The 17962-nt window shown below is 36.4% G+C and overlaps 3 protein-coding genes across 3 annotated transcripts; 1 reads left to right on the top strand and 2 right to left on the bottom strand.

Moving 5' to 3' along the window:
* Positions 1-2670: 2670 nt before the first annotated feature.
* Positions 2671-4767, bottom strand: LOC119066504 (luciferin 4-monooxygenase-like). Its single transcript, XM_037169013.1, has 4 exons — positions 3987-4767; positions 3803-3928; positions 2927-3741; positions 2671-2867 (listed from the first exon to the last, which is right to left on the bottom strand). The coding sequence occupies exons 1-4, from the start codon at positions 4508-4510 to the stop codon at positions 2731-2733; spliced, it is 1602 nt and encodes a 533-aa protein (XP_037024908.1). The 5' UTR covers positions 4511-4767; the 3' UTR covers positions 2671-2730.
* Positions 4768-5006: 239 nt separating this feature from the next.
* On the top strand, positions 5007-6924 carry LOC119085995 (ethanolaminephosphotransferase 1-like). The gene is made up of 7 exons (XM_037196566.1): positions 5007-5168; positions 5325-5393; positions 5495-5872; positions 5930-6156; positions 6224-6404; positions 6458-6706; positions 6772-6924. Exons 1-7 carry the CDS (start codon positions 5112-5114, stop codon positions 6796-6798), a joined length of 1188 nt encoding a protein of 395 aa, XP_037052461.1. The 5' UTR covers positions 5007-5111; the 3' UTR covers positions 6799-6924.
* Positions 6925-10539: 3615 nt separating this feature from the next.
* Positions 10540-11531, bottom strand: LOC119086014. The gene is made up of 2 exons (XM_037196589.1): positions 11177-11531; positions 10540-11117 (listed from the first exon to the last, which is right to left on the bottom strand). Exons 1-2 carry the CDS (start codon positions 11396-11398, stop codon positions 10842-10844), a joined length of 498 nt encoding a protein of 165 aa, XP_037052484.1. The 5' UTR covers positions 11399-11531; the 3' UTR covers positions 10540-10841.
* Between the last annotated feature and the right edge of the window lie 6431 nt (positions 11532-17962).

Below are 17962 nucleotides of genomic sequence, written 5' to 3' on the forward strand. Positions count from 1 at the left end.
GTAGCCGAGTCATGAAAAAGACTATTACAGCCCTAAGGTTGGAAAACATTTTTTTGTTTTACAGTTTGTGTGTAAACATGTACATGTAACTTTGGGTAAAATTGAAATTTAAGTTTTCTTTATTGAACTCGTTGTCGCCTCGGATCAACCATCATTACACATATACTGGAATTTTCAATAAACCAAAATACAATGCTCGAAACTTGCTTCGGTAATCATCGAGTCGTATATGCAGATTTCATAAGTAAGTGGACTGGAGGACGCAATGTGACAACCTAAGTACTGATAAAAACGCCGATGTCTTTTCTGAACGGCCCCTACCTCGTACGATAAATAAAATACAATTAAAGTTTGGACAAGTCGTTGTCTCACATTTGTATTGGAGACAATTTTATTTATAACGAAGTGATATTTTATACCTTCCAGAGGAGCAAAAAAATCACCGAAAATAATTATCCAAGCAATTTGAAGTTTTTTTTTTGCACTCATTCTATTAGATAAAGTGGGTAGAGAGGCACAACAATTTTTTTTTTGTGAGAAAAAGAAATTCTGCATAATCCCTATGCCGATGCCGAAAGTTGGCTTGGCGAATAAGCAAGCACACGACTGAAGAAAAAAAAAACTAAATCACATTATAATTATGTAAATTTAATTCTTGTCAAAAACTGCTTCGTACATCTATCTTTGTCCTCTCGTTTCATTTTGGATTGGACCCACCATTATTATGCAAATTGGCCGTGAGCTGAAGCGTAATAGATTTTTTTTCTTCCTTTTTTGGTGTGTGTACTCGCCAATGAAATTCTGTTTAACACCAAATCTGGTGTCACATTAACGGCGCGAAAGATTTGTCTAATATTTTGTATGTCTTTATTTTGAGGATTAGCATTTAGAATTTAATATATATTTGGTTGATGTCGAAAATAATATTTGTGAGCTCTCTGGAGGGAGGGAACGAGGAAGGAAACTTTTTAATTAAAATAATTATTTTCTATTCTGTGGGAACAACGAGGATAATCATTGTGACTGGGGCTAGCAAAGAATTTATTCAAATCGTATTATGTTAGGTCAGTCGCTTGTAAAATCTTCTGAGATCAAGTACTTTTCATTGTTGTTGATATAAATGGGAAATTGCCGTATAACCATTCCTACCAGAAATGTGAATCTAAAATCTTCATGACATATTAGTTTTAATCCTCACGACCAAAATACATCGGGAGAAATCTGACCTCACAGTTAAATGTGACAGCAGTAACTTGGCTCGAAACATAGTGAAAGATTTTGTCGTTGCTGAACGAGTACTCAGCTTCTTTATCGAAGTTTAAAGCATGAATCAGAAACATTGCTTGCTTCATACATCAAGTCTATTACTTCGAATGGTTGTTTTACTGGAACGATCTCGGGAACGATACAAAATCTATTACTTCATAAGTCTTAACAAATACTGTATAAGACCACATAAGTTTCAGTTCATCGCCTATTTTTGTCGGTGTTGTCTATAACAGATGATATAAAGATTTAGAAGGTTTTTAGTTTGAACCATTTTGACAGTTTGGCGTTGTGAATCTACCGTAAAAACTGCACATCTCGATCGACTTCACGTAAAATCAAATTTCAAGCAGCTTCGAACCCCAACCACTGGTTTCTAAACTTTAGATATTTTAAAACTTTTGTTGAATTCTATTCAACCGTGTTATCGACATCATTATAATCGTAACAGAACAAACCATACTGTGTTTGAGTGAAGCGTGTCAGTGCCAATAACCTATTAGCTCAGTTTAATAATAAAATCCACTCTTTCTATCATCGGTAACGTGCAATAAAGGTCGCAGATACGTTATTGTGATGAAAAAATGTGCAACTTTAAGCACTTTTGATGGTTATTTTCGTTGCCATAAAAAGTTTTAACGGTAACGTTAATTCACAGAGAACACTGTGATGGTGTACTGTGTATAAGCGTGATGACATTAAGTTTTGATGGACATGCTCTCAAAATCAATTCTTTAAATTGGTATTCATGACCAGTCAACTTGAAAGTTTTAGTTTAGTAAAATTTTCTCTTGCCACAATCGGTAAACATGTTTGGAAAAATGGAAACTTTCTGTAAACATTGGAAAGCTTGTATTAAAGAAACTTACTTACAGTAAACCTCAAATTGATATGGTGTGTATAAGAAGTCGGTAGAACACGACCCATAACATTATATTAAATACGGTTAGACTATAGAGCATTTTGTACTTTTGTCATTCATAAATTAACAACTCTCTAAAGGGGGAAGTTGGACAAATACTAATTCGAAAGTTTCTCCATACATTTTGGTGTTAAGAAACAAAGAGAGGTCATGGCGAAGTCCTTTAAATTGGTTTAAAACACCGCGCTAGTCTTATCGCGAGTTCAGTCTTTTAGTAAACCAGACAGTTGACTATGTTCGCATAGAGCTACATCGATCGAAAGTTTCGACTCGAAACTAGAAATGTTTTCGTGTCGAATAACAATTACTTTTGGTGTAGGGGTCGGGTCTTATACATATAGGCGACGGGGCGCAAAACTTGCATATTTTGGTCAAATATACTTACCCAGAACGTTTTCCTTCAATCCTAAAACCTGAATGAACTGGGCCACTTCATTCATAGCAGCTCCAATTGGAGAAAATGAAAGTCTCATTGTTACGCCACGACTAGTTGTTCGATTTTAATTGAATGGAACTGTTTAACCACATTAAGTCAATAGATTTCACTGTCGCTTCTGATCGGTCATCTTTTCCGCAATGGCTCTAGCTTCCAGACGTTTAATCTTACCAGTAGACGTCATTGGCAATGATTCAACAAAATATACTCCACCATGTAGTTGTTGGGCATTCAAAAAATTTTCTATGAAAACAATGGTTCAGATTCCAACCCATATCGAATTTAAGCATTCTAATACTCACTAGCAATTTCGTCGACAATTTCCTTTTCTGTGATGGAGCTTCCCGCTTCCTTGACTACAACAGCCGCTGCATGAAAATCAGCTGAATCTCGAATGCCTACCACACACACAGCATTCACCCCGTTCATCTTGTCAATCCATGATTCGAGCATAGAGGGATAAACTACGAAGTTCAACTGGTCGAATGACTCTTTCTGCCGATCAGTCACGAAAATTTCACCACCCTCATTGATGTAACCAAGATCACCCGTTCGCAACCATCCGTCTGAATCGAAAGCTTTCTCTGTTTCGTCTTTGTTGTTGCTGTAACCGAGAAACTTGTACGGTACAATAACACAAATTTCACCAATTTGCAATGCATCTAATGATTTGCCATCTTGGTCGATGATTTTGATTTTAATATTGGCAGACGGTTTTCCACATGAGTTTGTGATTGGTTCGAAAGGAGCTGTTGACGATATAAGGGAACCTGTTTCCGTCATTGAGTAGGTCATCACGATTGATCCGACTTTCAAATACTTCTGGAATTCTTTTCTCGCGCTGACGTCCATAGGTCCTCCTGCCAATATAGCCACGAATATTGAGCTGAAATCTGCTTTCTTAACTATCTCCGACTTCAATAGCAACGCAGCTATTGGTGGAGGAATTACAATCGCGTTAACCCTATGCTTTTCGATAATTTCGACGAAGAGCTCCGGTGAAAAATTACACTTCGTGATGATTCTGTTGATATTATTTGCTAGCGATTGCATGAGACCAGTAAAGCCCGTAACCCAATACATTTTACTGAAGGAAAATAATTTTACGTAGTAGGGCCTGGCAAAGGGAGAGAGTGTTAAATTGGATAATCAATTAAGACCCTTCAATCCACACTTACCCTGCTTTTGTTAAAGTCATACATTGCTGATGCGACAGCATGCATGCTTTTGGATGTCCAGTGGTGCCTGATGAACACAAAATAACTGCACAATTTTGTGAAGCTAGGGTGGTTGGTCTTCGCGGACTGAACAGAAATTTATATGAGCGTCAAAACGGACGCTAAAATTGAAATATCTTTTTACCTGAACTGAGAGTCCGTGCCGGATGTCTCGATTATATCAAACAAATATTCACTTCCCGCCACCTTCTCATCTACAGTTACCAATTTACAATCAATTTTACATTGCCGTAAAACTTCTTTCAATTTGTCCATGTTGTCCCCGTCGCAAAAGATCATCTTAGGCTTCGTGAGATCAAAAAAGTGAGATATTTCCTTGGACGAAAAAACTGGATCAACAGCCGAAATGGGTGTACCTGCCAAGACGCTACCGAGAACCAGTGCTGCAAGATAAGTTGTATTTTTGCAGACGATTCCAACGACGTCTCCAGTTTTTAAGTGTTTCAAAAGTCCAGCCGCAATACTGCAGCCAAGCCGAGCCATTTCACCAGCTGACATCTCAACCCCGTCATCGTGATTAGTTTGAATAATTCGAGTCGAATCACGCTGTAGGTAGTGCAGAAAAAATTCACCTAGCGTTAAATTTGGATGGTAGAATGGTGGAACGTCAATTCCGCTGAGAATTTTTGTGTTGCGGTCATAAGACATGACGGAAAATTAGGGTCGAGATTCAACTATAATTTAACACTGTTCACACTCTTGCTAACTGGTTCTTGATTGCAAGCCAAGCCAATAAGCTTTCAGTCGATCAATTAAATTAGGTCAGGGCGTCCACGTAAAACCAACTATTCAAAATTGTACTGCTCTAAATCAGTGGGTCACAAAAACTGAATGCACTTTTGTATGCACTTGATAAGCAACTCGCTATCATCAAATAGTATTTGTCGTAATAATTACGTTGAATAATCTCAAACTATCAGCTCACATTTTACTTTAAGAATTGTCAACGATAATGGGTATTTCCTTGAGAATATATTATGTGACGTGACAGTGACCTTTTTATCATTCCAGCAATATTGCACACTGTGTGAAAATTCGTTCAACTCAAAAATAATAATCTCTTCACTTCACACGGGGCTCTGCTTAGTCACTTTGTGTTGACTAAACGTTTTCCCACTGTTTGAACTTTCGATCTCATTTGATAAAAGGAAGCACATCGGTTTTCGCATTACGCTTAGCTTTATTTTAAATATTCCTTACGAAACTGTGACACTGATGTGGCAGTGAGAAATAAACGAAAAGTGGAAAAATGTTCAGAAGGAAGTATCTGAGCGATGTTGAACTGGAGAGACTCGCTACTTACAAGGTAGTACAACGAACTTGTGAATATTAAAATGAGTAAACTTAAGTAAAGCAGTTCGTTGACCTAAGGCAATAGAGTGCCACAAAATTAATCAAAATTAAAAAGTGATAGACGAACCTCGAGATGAAATCGGTCTGCTAATTCGAGTTTCATTTACAGTACACCGCCAGCCAGACACCATTGCTCTGTGACAATGTAATGCGTAAATTTTATATTTGGTGTATAAACGTAAGTAACATCACTAACGCTTCACATCCCTGTTGAAATGGTCGAATGGGATATAGGAGATCTAGAATTTTTAAACGATTTTTTCAACCTTGAATTTGAAGTACATACCACTGTGGATGGCACCAAATCTTCTCACGTTCACCGGATTTTTTCTCAACGTCGCCAACTTCTGTCTAACCGCCTACTATGACTTTGACCTCGACGCTACTTCGCATCCAATCGATGAATATCCCATTCCCAGATGGGTGTTCCTAGTTGTGTCCATCAATTTCTTCCTCGCATACACAATAGATAATATCGATGGCGCTCAGGCGAGAAGAACAGGCTCAGCTTCGCCACTCGGAGAAGTGATTGATCATGGCCTTGATGTCTACAGCGCAAACTTCATCATGGGCTACATATTCAGTTTGTTCGGGAGAATAGATTTTCCGGTGATGTGGATGCATCTGGTTACGTTCACTATTTATCTCAGCTTTTACGTGAGTACATCTCCCACTAGAGATAACGAACAGTTATTGGTAATCCTCTCATTTTAGCTTCCATTCTTCGCACAATATCACACGAAAGTCCTGGCGTTCCCACAGTCGTACCATATGGTCATGTTTGGTTGTACGTTAGCACCACTTGCCGCTTTCATGTTTGGTCCACAGATTTACATCCGCGACAAGAGTGTTCCCAAGCTTTCGGTTCCAACATACAAAAAAATCATTTACATTTCGTCAGTCTTTGCAAATTATCCGATGGTTGCATGGAATATTTACAAGTAACGAGAGCGACGTCCACTTTCAGTTTGATTTCCGAACTAACACATACACTCTACACTCCATCAGATCCTATAGAGACAAGACTGGTCACATGAGATCATTTCATGAGGCCTTAAAACCTCTATACACTTTCTTCGGATTCTTTATCGTGGCTACAGCCTGGGGCTACTACTCACCGAACAGAATACTCGAGCTACATCCAAGAATATTTTTCTTGGTCACTGGAACAATTTTCACCAACTTCTGTGTAAGCTCATGCAATGTCCACCGGAATATTTTCAAAGACATTCCACTTTTCAGACTCGCCTCATTGTTGCACAAATGACTAAAACCGCAGTCAATGGTTGGAACCATCAACTGACACTCTATACAGTTGCAGTCATAGTCTGTGTCGCCCCTTATCAAATGATTGGCCTCCCAATGCTTCCAATGTTCGTCGAGAAGTTCATTCTTCTGGGACTGTTTCTATTTTCCAAATTTGTTCACATTCATTACGCTTATGGAATGATCAATGAGCTGTGTGATTATCTCGGCATCAGATGCTTCACGGTACGTTTTACATGTTAGAAAAAGCAGGAAATTTGTGTCGTTCATGGATTTTTATTTCTCCTTAGATTAATTCTAAATCAAAAACGAGATAGTTGAAATATGAACGGCGTATGTGAGGCCTTTTATCACTCCCTGTAGCAACGAACGAAAATTTTTGTAAAGATTTTTATCGGGTGCAGAGACTAAGTGAATTAAATTATTACAATAAATGAGAAAAAAAAATTGTGTCTATTAAACTGTCCACTCTTATAGACTCAGGATGCAGTTTCAATGACACAAAAAATGTATTTGAAACGTCTGGCTCAATCTTACACTCGCTAAAGGTGTGAAAGGTAAATCTCTGATAGTCTGTTAGAGTGGGTCTATTTTCACCTTAATCTTTAGTCGATGATGAAACTAGACACGAAAGTTCATTTATCCGCTGAGATTTTTGTCTAAATTAAGCTTGCGCACCGGACTCGCAGGAAAATACTTTTGGAAAGTTTATTATTTGAAATCCATTTATACCATTAATAAATAAATAAAACATGTGATGCAACTGGGGTGCAACATTGATGTAAAATTTGTCAATTAAGTACTTTACATGTTATATGTGTCGAAAACGGTACTTTTCATGTTTCAAGCACCACTTTCGACGCCTCGGGTCAACACACGAATTCAAACGAAGACTCTACTTTTCATCGTTTAATCCTTAGCGAAGTAATAGTTATTTTCCTAACGCATGCTAAATGCTTTTTTAGCTAATGAGATATTTCCAGCTCGAGCCGCAGGCGAGTGCTGGAATCGAATTCGCTAAAAAAAATCCTTTTAGTATAAGTTAAGAACAACGTTTTTATTAAATGGCATGGAAAATAAGCGACGAAGTCGCGATATTTTAACACTAGTTAGAAAATAACTATTACTTTACTTGGGAGGTAATAGTGCCTCGCTCGTAAAATAAAATAGCATACTGGACACTGATATCTCGTATCACCCTGGTATATAGTAATCTGCTAATAAATATCATATATTTTTCATCCAAGCCACATCATTTCACATCGAATCAAAATATTCGTACTGTAGGCTATTTTGAACGACTGGAAAGAAATTGCAATAATTGTAAATATTTTCGTCAGTTTATCTCAGCGTAGTGCATGTTTTCACTTATAAGTATAAGGGAAATTTTATTATTTAATCGTGCATCGTGTCTTTAACTTGAACTCACACGAGAATTGTCGTGCACATTTTCGAAATTTTAAAAATATGAACAAAAAATTGTCTACAAATTATAAAATTACTTAAATAACTCAGCAAATATATTGCCAGGTATGCAATCTTATTAAAAGAAATTATACGATTAATTCTAGATAATTTTATTAAAATAATCTGCATTTTCTTCTTATGTACGAGAATGCATACCTGGCAAAAATATAATTCTTTGCTGAGCTATTTAAATTATTTAATGGAATAATATTTAGACAATTTTGTTTTTCTGTTTCATATTTCGCATGGAAAATGTGTTTCGCATGGAAAATGTGTTTCGCATGGAAAATGTGTTTCGCATGGAAAATGTGTTTCGCATGGAAAATGTGTTTCGCATGGAAAAACATGTTTCACACACCTGGAAAACATGTTTCGCATGGAAAACATATTTTGCATGGAGAACATGTTTCTGATTGAAAATATATTTTGCGTGGAAAACGTACACGGAAAAAACGGAAAATGTCAATGTACGTCTGATTCGATCACGATTTACGTGTGAGTCGCAAATACTACATCTCCTACGTAGTATGTACATCGAAGTCGTGAAATTTTACGTCTAAATCGTACAATAAACGACTGAGTGAACAATTGGTTTTGTACATTGTAGTTGAGTGAGGACAAAACCAATGGTTCACTCAGCCGTTTATTGTACGATGTAGACGTAGAATTTTACGACTTCGATGTACATACTACGTACGAGACGTAGCATTTGCGACCCACACGTAAAACGTGATCGACTCAAACGTACATCGACATTTTGTGTTTTTTCCGTGTATTTTCAAATTTAATCAGATTAGTGGAACATCCATGGACTGATATTTCGCAATGAACGTCAACACAAGGTATGGTCGAATGTCAAACTTTGTATGGAGCGGAGGACATAGCGATTTCATGTAAATAAACTCACCTCTCATGAGAGGTGAATTTGTTTGTATGAAATCGCCATGTCCTCCGGTTTGTATGAACAGACCATACCTGGTTTGTACATTCATTGATATTTCGTACGATAAAATGTGGTCCAGACACCAGTTTGTATAAGATACACATTTCGTACGTAGAGTTTTTCACTAACACTTGTAGACGTTGAAACTTTTGATCATTCTATTAGGCACATTTAAATTTTTTGCAGTAATTTGCCCGAGGGCAAAACCACTCTTTTGTGATTAACATGGTTAATCAGTTAACTGGTTAATCAGCAACATGATTTTGGTGAATACGCACAGTTAATCAGTGATTAACCATGATTAACCACCATATTTCACAATTTATTGTAGTTTTCAGACGATTCCCTCGGTTAAATGCTGGTTAATCACTGATTCGTCATCATGTTAATCGCTGGTTAATCATATTAATCATGTTAATCACGTCAATAAAAAAGAGTGGTTTCCCCCTCGAATTTGCCCACCAATTTAGTAGGGAAAAACTCATACTATCAAATATTACGAATTTCATATCGGGACCACAAATTTTACGTAATTCTGTACGAAATTTCTCTTCTAGGTAAGATTAGGCTGAGGAGTCTTATATGAATATCATAATTTTTTTTATATATCTCTGTGTGGTATGGCTATCATTATGCATCATCTCGAAGAGTGAGTTTGGGTTTATCTCTGCATCGACACATAAAAAATGATTTGTTCGCTATGCTCAATGGTATGTACAGAAGCGTAATGCTCGATATATTGCAGCAGGTACATAATTATTATTACGATTTCTGATCGTTTGTGTGTCCGTTTGAGCGTTGTATTTAAAGAATTTATATTCTGTTTCTTTATTCGATTTTTACATTGGTAAAATTATCAAAATGGATCTTACTTAATTACCAGCTAAAGGCTTCAACTGACTCTACAAAACTATTTCAACAGCATTTTGTAATAACCATGTTTAAAGACATTTTTTAAATGGTAGAAACTTGGTTATTACAAAATGCTGTCTATTTCGCCAACGATCCTCTGCAACAACTTTCCAATCGTGAATCTCCAAATCTCGTAAGCAGCCTTCCACCTTTTTTGCTACGAGAATTTTCTTCATTGACATCATTCCATACGGATCATATTTACTCGAATTACAAGGAAAAGTGAAATTTGACAGGTTTTTTCTGATTTGGGAGTTGTTGTGCTTTGTAAATGATTCCACACAAAATTTGTTTAACAAATGATATTCTAGATTTTGTATCTTAGTATTTCATTCTTGTTGCGAGCCTAACCAAATTTCAGAAAATCAAAGTTTAGATTTTTATTTGTTCAACGAAATTCTGGTGGAACCAGTTACATACCACAACAACTCCCAAATCAGAAAAAACTTGTCGAATTTCAATTTTTTCTCCATCTACACAAAAAAATACTTCCATTCTACATCCAAGTATCAGAGCCCTCGATCTCTAGGGTAACGATTCAGTGAAGAGATTTTCATAGAATCATATTTTTATATCGTGACGACCTTTCGTTCTAGGCTTTAAAAACAACAAAAAGCAAAATTTTCGAGTTGACAAAATTTATTGTAAATAAACTTCTCGAAAGTTACACAAACCACGACTTCTCAATATGTTGATAAGAACTTTATTACTCTGTTATCAAAGCTGATCGACGTCGTTGTCATCAAAAATTACTAGAACTTTGTAAACACTCATTGCATTCTATTACAATTAAAATATTAGGAAGTTTGTTCATGATTTTTCACCATTTTACTCGTTATCGTTATCCAAGTATTCGTATAACAGACGGTAACTCGTATCACTAAGGCCTCAAAATTTGATACCAGTCAAATCAACATTAGTGCTTGGAATACCCGCATATGAAACACGCAATTATTAGCTAAAATTGAATGGAATGTCCGAAATTTGTTGACCTTTTGGATCGCAACTTTTCATCTCGACACATCTCTCACTTAATCGTTATAATCGAGTTGATCGTCTTGCTCGTCTTGCTCTCAATACCCTCACAATGACGATTATAGCTACGATTACAATAGTCGATGCAAAAATTCCCCAGTTAACATAGATGCTGATCCACGCATAGCTAATGTGTTTGCATTGTGCTCTAGTTACTATTACAGTTGATGCTATCAACCAAATCATGCGAACGGCCAGAATGAAGAAAAAGCAGTAATTCACGTAGCGTGCTGTCCTTGGTTCAAGTTTGATGAAGTTACGGAAAAACTCGGGCACGAGCTTTAAATATCGAGCGATTTAGAGCACTCATTTGAACAAAAAGAAAAGTTTTTTTTTACCTGAACCAATCCCAAAGCCGTTCCCAGAAGCATGATAAAAACAGCGACAATGTAGCATGTCTGCAGCACCGGCACAGCAATAATTATTGTGTAAATGTATAAGCCGAAAGTAACGATGAAAGTGAGTGCATTATATCCGAACCAGATTCGATTCACAATTCTCTCTCGTCTGGCAGCATTTCCATCGGTGACGATGGGAGTTTTGGTGTCTTCATTGTCCATTGTTCAAAATGCTTATGCCACGATCACTATAACTTTTCGGAACACCAATTGAATTAGATATTGGTAAAAATGGTCACGGAAAACTGATAACAACGATAACGATAAGTAACTAAGGAAACAAGCAGCTGTGACAATCTGAATATATTCTACCGCAAATAAAACAAAACAAAAATTCTAAGAAACTCACAAACCATTTAAAACTTTGAATATAACAACGAAATTTAATGGAACTCAAGCGATACACATATTGCTGTCTTATCTACTATTTCCCGTTCGATTTTCATGAATCAATATTTTTAGTTGCATAAAATCGTCTAAATGAAATGGAATTGTTCGTAAATAAACAAAGTGACACATTGTTATGACACACAGCTGATCGAATCTGACTTTAGCACAACCTAGGCAATCTGCGCATGTCGATGGTTTATTATTGAGAGACTATAATGTGAGAATTCTCTCCCATTCAAATATCGAGTTCCGTTATATGCATCATCGACCGGAGTTGCCGCATACAGTCTGTCGATTGTTTCTCATTCAAAATAAATATCCATTCAATGTTTTACTGATGATATGATGAATTATTCAGATGATTTTTGATAGTCGCAAATTGATCTATGCAAATTCAGTCTACTTATGTGATTGAATACCAGTTGGCAAGCAACGCACTACGCTGAGATAATAAATAGCTCAGTTCACGTTAAAGTTTACAATGAAAGTAAATAGATAGGTATGGCCAAACGTTCAAATTTGTTCTAGCCGGAGCACATACGGATTTGCATGGCGCCACCTCAAACGAACTCATTTCTAGTGCAAATTTTCACTAGAAATGAGTTCGTTTGAGGTGGCGCCATGCAAATCCGTATGTGCTCCGACTGTATGGAGTGGCCATACCTACTTATCTACTTTCATTGAAAGTTTATTCATGCTGATCGATGTAACTCACACTCACCCGGATTCAGCAAATTCTATAAATTTGTTGCATGAAATGGAGAAATCTTGTTTTGCGTTCAGCCAATTCTATAAATTTATAATGGGCGATCGGCTGTCGCTTCAGATGACTCCCGATCGGTGTCACTAAACCAATAAAATTGCTGTAGACTCACTAGAGACTATTTCCTCGCCCAATCATGGCCCTACGTTAGTGAAGGGCCGTGACGCAAGTCCTTTCAAACTGAAAAATTTGACAAAAATTTTTTTTCCGTAGGACTGAGGAACATATTCACACAACTCTTTTGACTTTTCCCCCTCCGCTCCAACTACCCCCACCTATTTTATTATTCGTCTAGGCGTCCATACTAGTTCAACGAGCTATCACACGCCTCATAAGGTTAAGATATTAAATTTCAAAACTTGAAAATTTGTATGAAGAAATTCATTTCCATACATTTTGAAATAGATGAATTTTACCAACCTTTGTCCCTTTGTCACTTTGTTACAACGAAACTTTTGAATTTACCGGTGGATTTGGCAGAAATTTTCAGTTTTCAATTTTGCAGGAATTTTCATAAAAGCTTATAATTTCAAAGTTATGAGCGTTTCAAGCTATTGAACTATAGGAACCATAAAGAACCATTTGTTTAAAAGACAAAGGTATAGAGTTTCACATTCTAGTCGACACGTGTTTGATGGTTTTCTCCAAGAATCGATCATTTGGGAGCTATGAGCGAGCAAATTATAACAAAAAAATGCGTCATAAGTGGCAGATGTTGAGGAAGGAAAATTTTTAAAATTGTGAAATATATTGCTTTAAAGAATGGAATTCAAACGGAAGAAAGCCGAATCATCTGCCACTTGTTGACGCACATTTTCTTGTTATAATTTTCTTTCTAAAAAATTTCGGGCAAAATTTTTTTTATACAACTTTCACGTACTTTCCTCATCAGCTGCCATTTGTGACGCATATCTTTTTGCGTGTCGAATCTGTAAGCGTCACCAACACCGATATCAGTTCTTTTGTAAGTGGATAACAGGACTTGCGTCACACCTCCACTGTAAGTGGTTTTGGGCGATAGTTATTTACGCAGAGTAAAGCAAGGCTGTATACTTTGAGGAGGTCACGCAGACCGCCATTTTATTAGATACGCGAGAACACACCACTTCTATTCTGATGATTTAACATGTAAAAAAATTCACCACATCCTCAAGACGACGAGAATCATCAGAGTAGGTGAATTTTTGTATAAAATCGGCCATTTTATCATCAACTGTGGTGTGTAACCCGCGTATCTGTATCTGCGTGACCTCCCCAAAGTATACAGCCTTGCAGTAAAGAGGGACTACTAATGTCAAAAGTAAAGGGACCCATAACGTCAAAATAATTCAAAGTTGACGTTTTCGTGTTAGTGGTGTGTGTGATATAATTTTTCAATGAATTTCGGATTATAATTCCTCTAGGTAGTCTACCTCTATGTATTTACGTAATAATTTAGGCCCCGTCCACAACAGATGCGTATTCAACTTTTCAAGCTGGGGGCCTAAATTACAACAAAAGTTCCGTAATTTATGCCCAAGACATGAAAAAGAGTGTTTATCTATAATAATTAACCTGTCACATACGGCTATTCATCTGTTATAGATAACAACGACAAAAATAATGACAAGCTCTGGGTAATATGATCTATTGTATAGTAAAATTTTTGTTAAACAAATTGAAGTACAAGATTTGAAATCAACAGATTAAAAATACTTTGATCGATGGAAGTATTTGTGCAGTGTGGCTAATAGTTTGGTGTCTATTCTCTACGTTACCAGCACTTCCAAACATCCATCCACAATTTCCACCACACATTTCCATCAGTATCTTCCGTACTCTGTTGTTCTGTTTTTCTTTGTGGCATTGCAATAGCGGAGAATATCAAGGCTGACCAAACGAACAATGTCTGAAAGAAAACTCACATGTTTGGTCACTTCATTGTTTCACGTTCACCAACGCACTCCAACAACAAGCTAAGGAATAGATTTTATAAATTGATATTTTGTACGTTCGTAACGCATATACCAACATAAACGAGCCATCAGAACAGTCGGAGCGTTTGCTGCGACTGAGCCCCGTACAAACTTGTATATCTATTGCGTACGTGACCCTAGTGCGTCTGTCACCCTACTTTGACCGTATGTACATCTTACAAATTGCGCATAGCGCAATTACGAAGCCCCGTACGACGTTCCTTTCAAATGAAACAAAAATTTCAAATCGCCCTAAAATTTTATTTTTTTGAAGGGCCTAGTATCGGCCTCAGTCCGAGGACCCAAATTTAAAATTTTTTTCAACTACATTCTATTCGGCCTTTGATTACCTTCCAAATGAAACAAAAATTACGAAAAACGGATGAAATTTGCTCGAGTTATATGTAAAATACATATAGGGCCCTAGTATCGGCCTCAGTCCGAGGACCCAAATTTAAAAAAATTTTCAACTACATTCTATTCGGCCTTTGATTACCTTCCAAATGAAACGAAAATTACGAAAAACGGATGAAATTTGCTCGAGTTATATGTAAAATACATATAGGGCCCTAGTATCGGCCTCAGTCCGAGGACCCAAATTTAAAAAATTTTTCAACTACATTCTATTCGGCCTTTGATTACCTTCCAAATGAAACAAAAATTACGAAAAACGGATGAAATTTGCTCGAGTTATATGTAAAATACACATAGGGCCCTAGTATCGGCCTCAGTCCGAGGACCCAAATTAAAAAAATTTTTCAACTACATTCTATTCAGCCTTTGATTACCTTCCAAATGAAACAAAAATTACGAAAAACGGATGAAATTTGCTCGAGTTATATGTAAAATACACATAGGGTCCTAGTAGTGGCCTTAGTCCAAGGACCCAAATTTAATTTTTTTTCAACAACATTCTATTCGGCCTTTGATTACCTTCCAAATGAAACAAAAAATACCAAAAACGGATGAAATTTACTCGAGTTATATGTGAAATACACATAGGGCCCTAGTAGCGGCCTTAGGCCAAGGACCCAAATTTAATTTTTTTTCAACAACATTCTATTCGGCATTCGATTACCTTCCAAATCAAACAAAAATTACGAAAAACGAATGAAATTTACTCGAGTTCTATGTAAAATATACATAGGGCCCTAGTAGCATTTCACTTCTAAGGCCCTAACTCACGGTCCACTCACCCGATTTTAAAAAACTTTTTTTTTCCTGGATTGGTATTGACAATACCTATCATTTGCCGTGTTATTTACATTTCCATCGTTTATTTTGCCAAAAATATCACCAAAAGACCTTAAATCACTTAGGTGGCCCTAACTCACGAAGGGCCGACCCGAATATGCCCATCTTCGAACTTAGCCTCACTATTTCGACTATCTTTCAGGGAAAAAAAATTTTTGAAATCGGATTTGATTTACTCAAGATATCGACGTGACAGACGGACAGACGGACAGACAAAATTTTTATTGCAGATTCGTCATCTATGAACATAGGCAAACACTTTGCCCTTACCGTCTGCTTCGAATTCCATCAATTACACACGGCATCGTAATCCTATAAGCCCCTTTGTACTTCGTACGGGGCTAAAAACTCAGTTTTATATGAGATTTTTGGATTACTGCGCCGTGAAGGCTTCTTATTTAAATTCTGTTTTTCCCAATTCTTGGAGTGCGTTTGTTTCACTCAAGAAATCTCAAAATTGAGCTTAGTTAGCTCCTATATTTGAATGTGTACGTGTACAACGTCGTCGTGCGAATTCGCTACTCCCCACAAACTTTAGATTTAATAAGTGAAATCGTCAGTTCTCGTCGTTATTTATTGAACAAAAACTCAACAAATCAAAAAACTCCCAACACCATTTACTGACCATTAAAACTCTCATTTTATTAAAGCACCTAATGCTTCCTAATGATTGAATTAAACTGAGAAAATTATCTTGCTTTGAAGCCACTTTTATTCGATGTGGAAAAATATGTCCGCATAATCTACTGATGACGTAAAGGTCGAAAAGCCAATATGTGTAGTTAAAATAAAGTTCAGATAAAGGACGACATCAAAGAGTAATGGAATAGAACTGATTTCGAAAAACGGATAATCCTGGAGCAGAGTCATCATCATCATCACCTATATCATCATTGTGTGGTTGCATACTTCGCCTTCGGCTCTCCATACAAACTCCACACTTTCCAAAACAACGATTTTCCGCACAAGTATGTAATCTACTATTGTTTATATAGTGTCGAAATATCACGACTTCGTCGCTCATTTCCGACACACTCTAAACAAAACGTTGTTCCTAACATAAGCTAAGAACCTCAACCTCTCACACGCTAAAAAAGACTTTCAGTCCTAGCTACGAAATGAACTTTTTCGACTTAGATCAAAAGAAGCAACAGATTCGAAAAATATTTTGGGAAACTGCTTACCATTTTTGTTAATTGTGAAAAATTGTTGCGCTCTATAATAAGATATAGCATTCTCAGTTCCATTGCTAAAGTTTACATAAATTTTGTATAAATAATGTTTTAAAATTTAATGAAATGTTTACAAATATTACAATGATAGAAAAGACAAACAATTGTGGGAAAGGCCGTAAATGTTTTTTTTTTACTTTAAGTGGTCAGCATCTGTAATCTTATTTGTCTGTTTGTTTGGGTAATCAAGTCAAAAGTTCGATATTTTCAATATGTATCTGCTGGTAATTAAAAATATTTCTCTTTTCTTGTTGACTAGATCATCATGTGATCAAAAATTTCTATTTTATTATGAAGTAGAAGGTCTGCAATATTTTGCATTTATAAGAACGGCACAAAAGTCAAAATGGTAAATGGCCTTTGAAATAGAAGGCGCACTTGCGGCGTGAATTCTCGCCGTAAGTGTGCCTATAATTTCGTCAGTTGTAAAGAAAGACTCATTTTCTCACGTCAGAGTAAAGTGAAAAGCATACATTTGGGCGTTTTTTTAATACTGGATTTTAGTTTACTTTTGATGATACCTTTCAACCAGAATCCTTTTTCAAAAATATAGGACCGCAATAACAACCACGAATGTGTTAGCTTTCAACAGAAAATAAATTTGGTTGTAGCAGTTTGACCAGCTCTGAGAAAACTGAGTTCATGTAAATTTCGTTAAGAGGCACCGGTACTTAGCTAAAATTGTAGCTTGTCTCGTATTTAATTTTTGACGGTATCTTTTCATCAGAATCCTTTTCGTAAAATTCAAGTGTTCAATCTTTTCTACCGCCAACACTACACAGTTGACTTTGTGGCTCCACTCTGTGATATAATGATACAATTAGCATGCTATGTGGGAATGTACTTTGAGTATTTCTTCGATTTTTATTTTTATTTTAGGTATATTAAAGTGATAAGAATAAGTGTACTGTACTGAAGTAATATTTTTTGAGAGTCAGCAGTATTTTACGATGGAAAAATTGCAATGAGACCTAAGTCAATATTTTGTCTCTTTCGCTCTCACATATTCGTTAATTCGATAGAAATGTGTACTTACGCCTTGTTGTAATTTTTTCATTGCGTGAAACTCATTTCCCGTTACGTTCTCCAATATATCTTCCATGACATTTTTATAAACCTTGTTCTTGAGAAC

Source organism: Bradysia coprophila, chromosome IV (assembly GCF_014529535.1).
Source record: "Bradysia coprophila strain Holo2 chromosome IV, BU_Bcop_v1, whole genome shotgun sequence".
Taxonomy (NCBI): Eukaryota; Metazoa; Arthropoda; class Insecta; order Diptera; family Sciaridae; genus Bradysia; species Bradysia coprophila.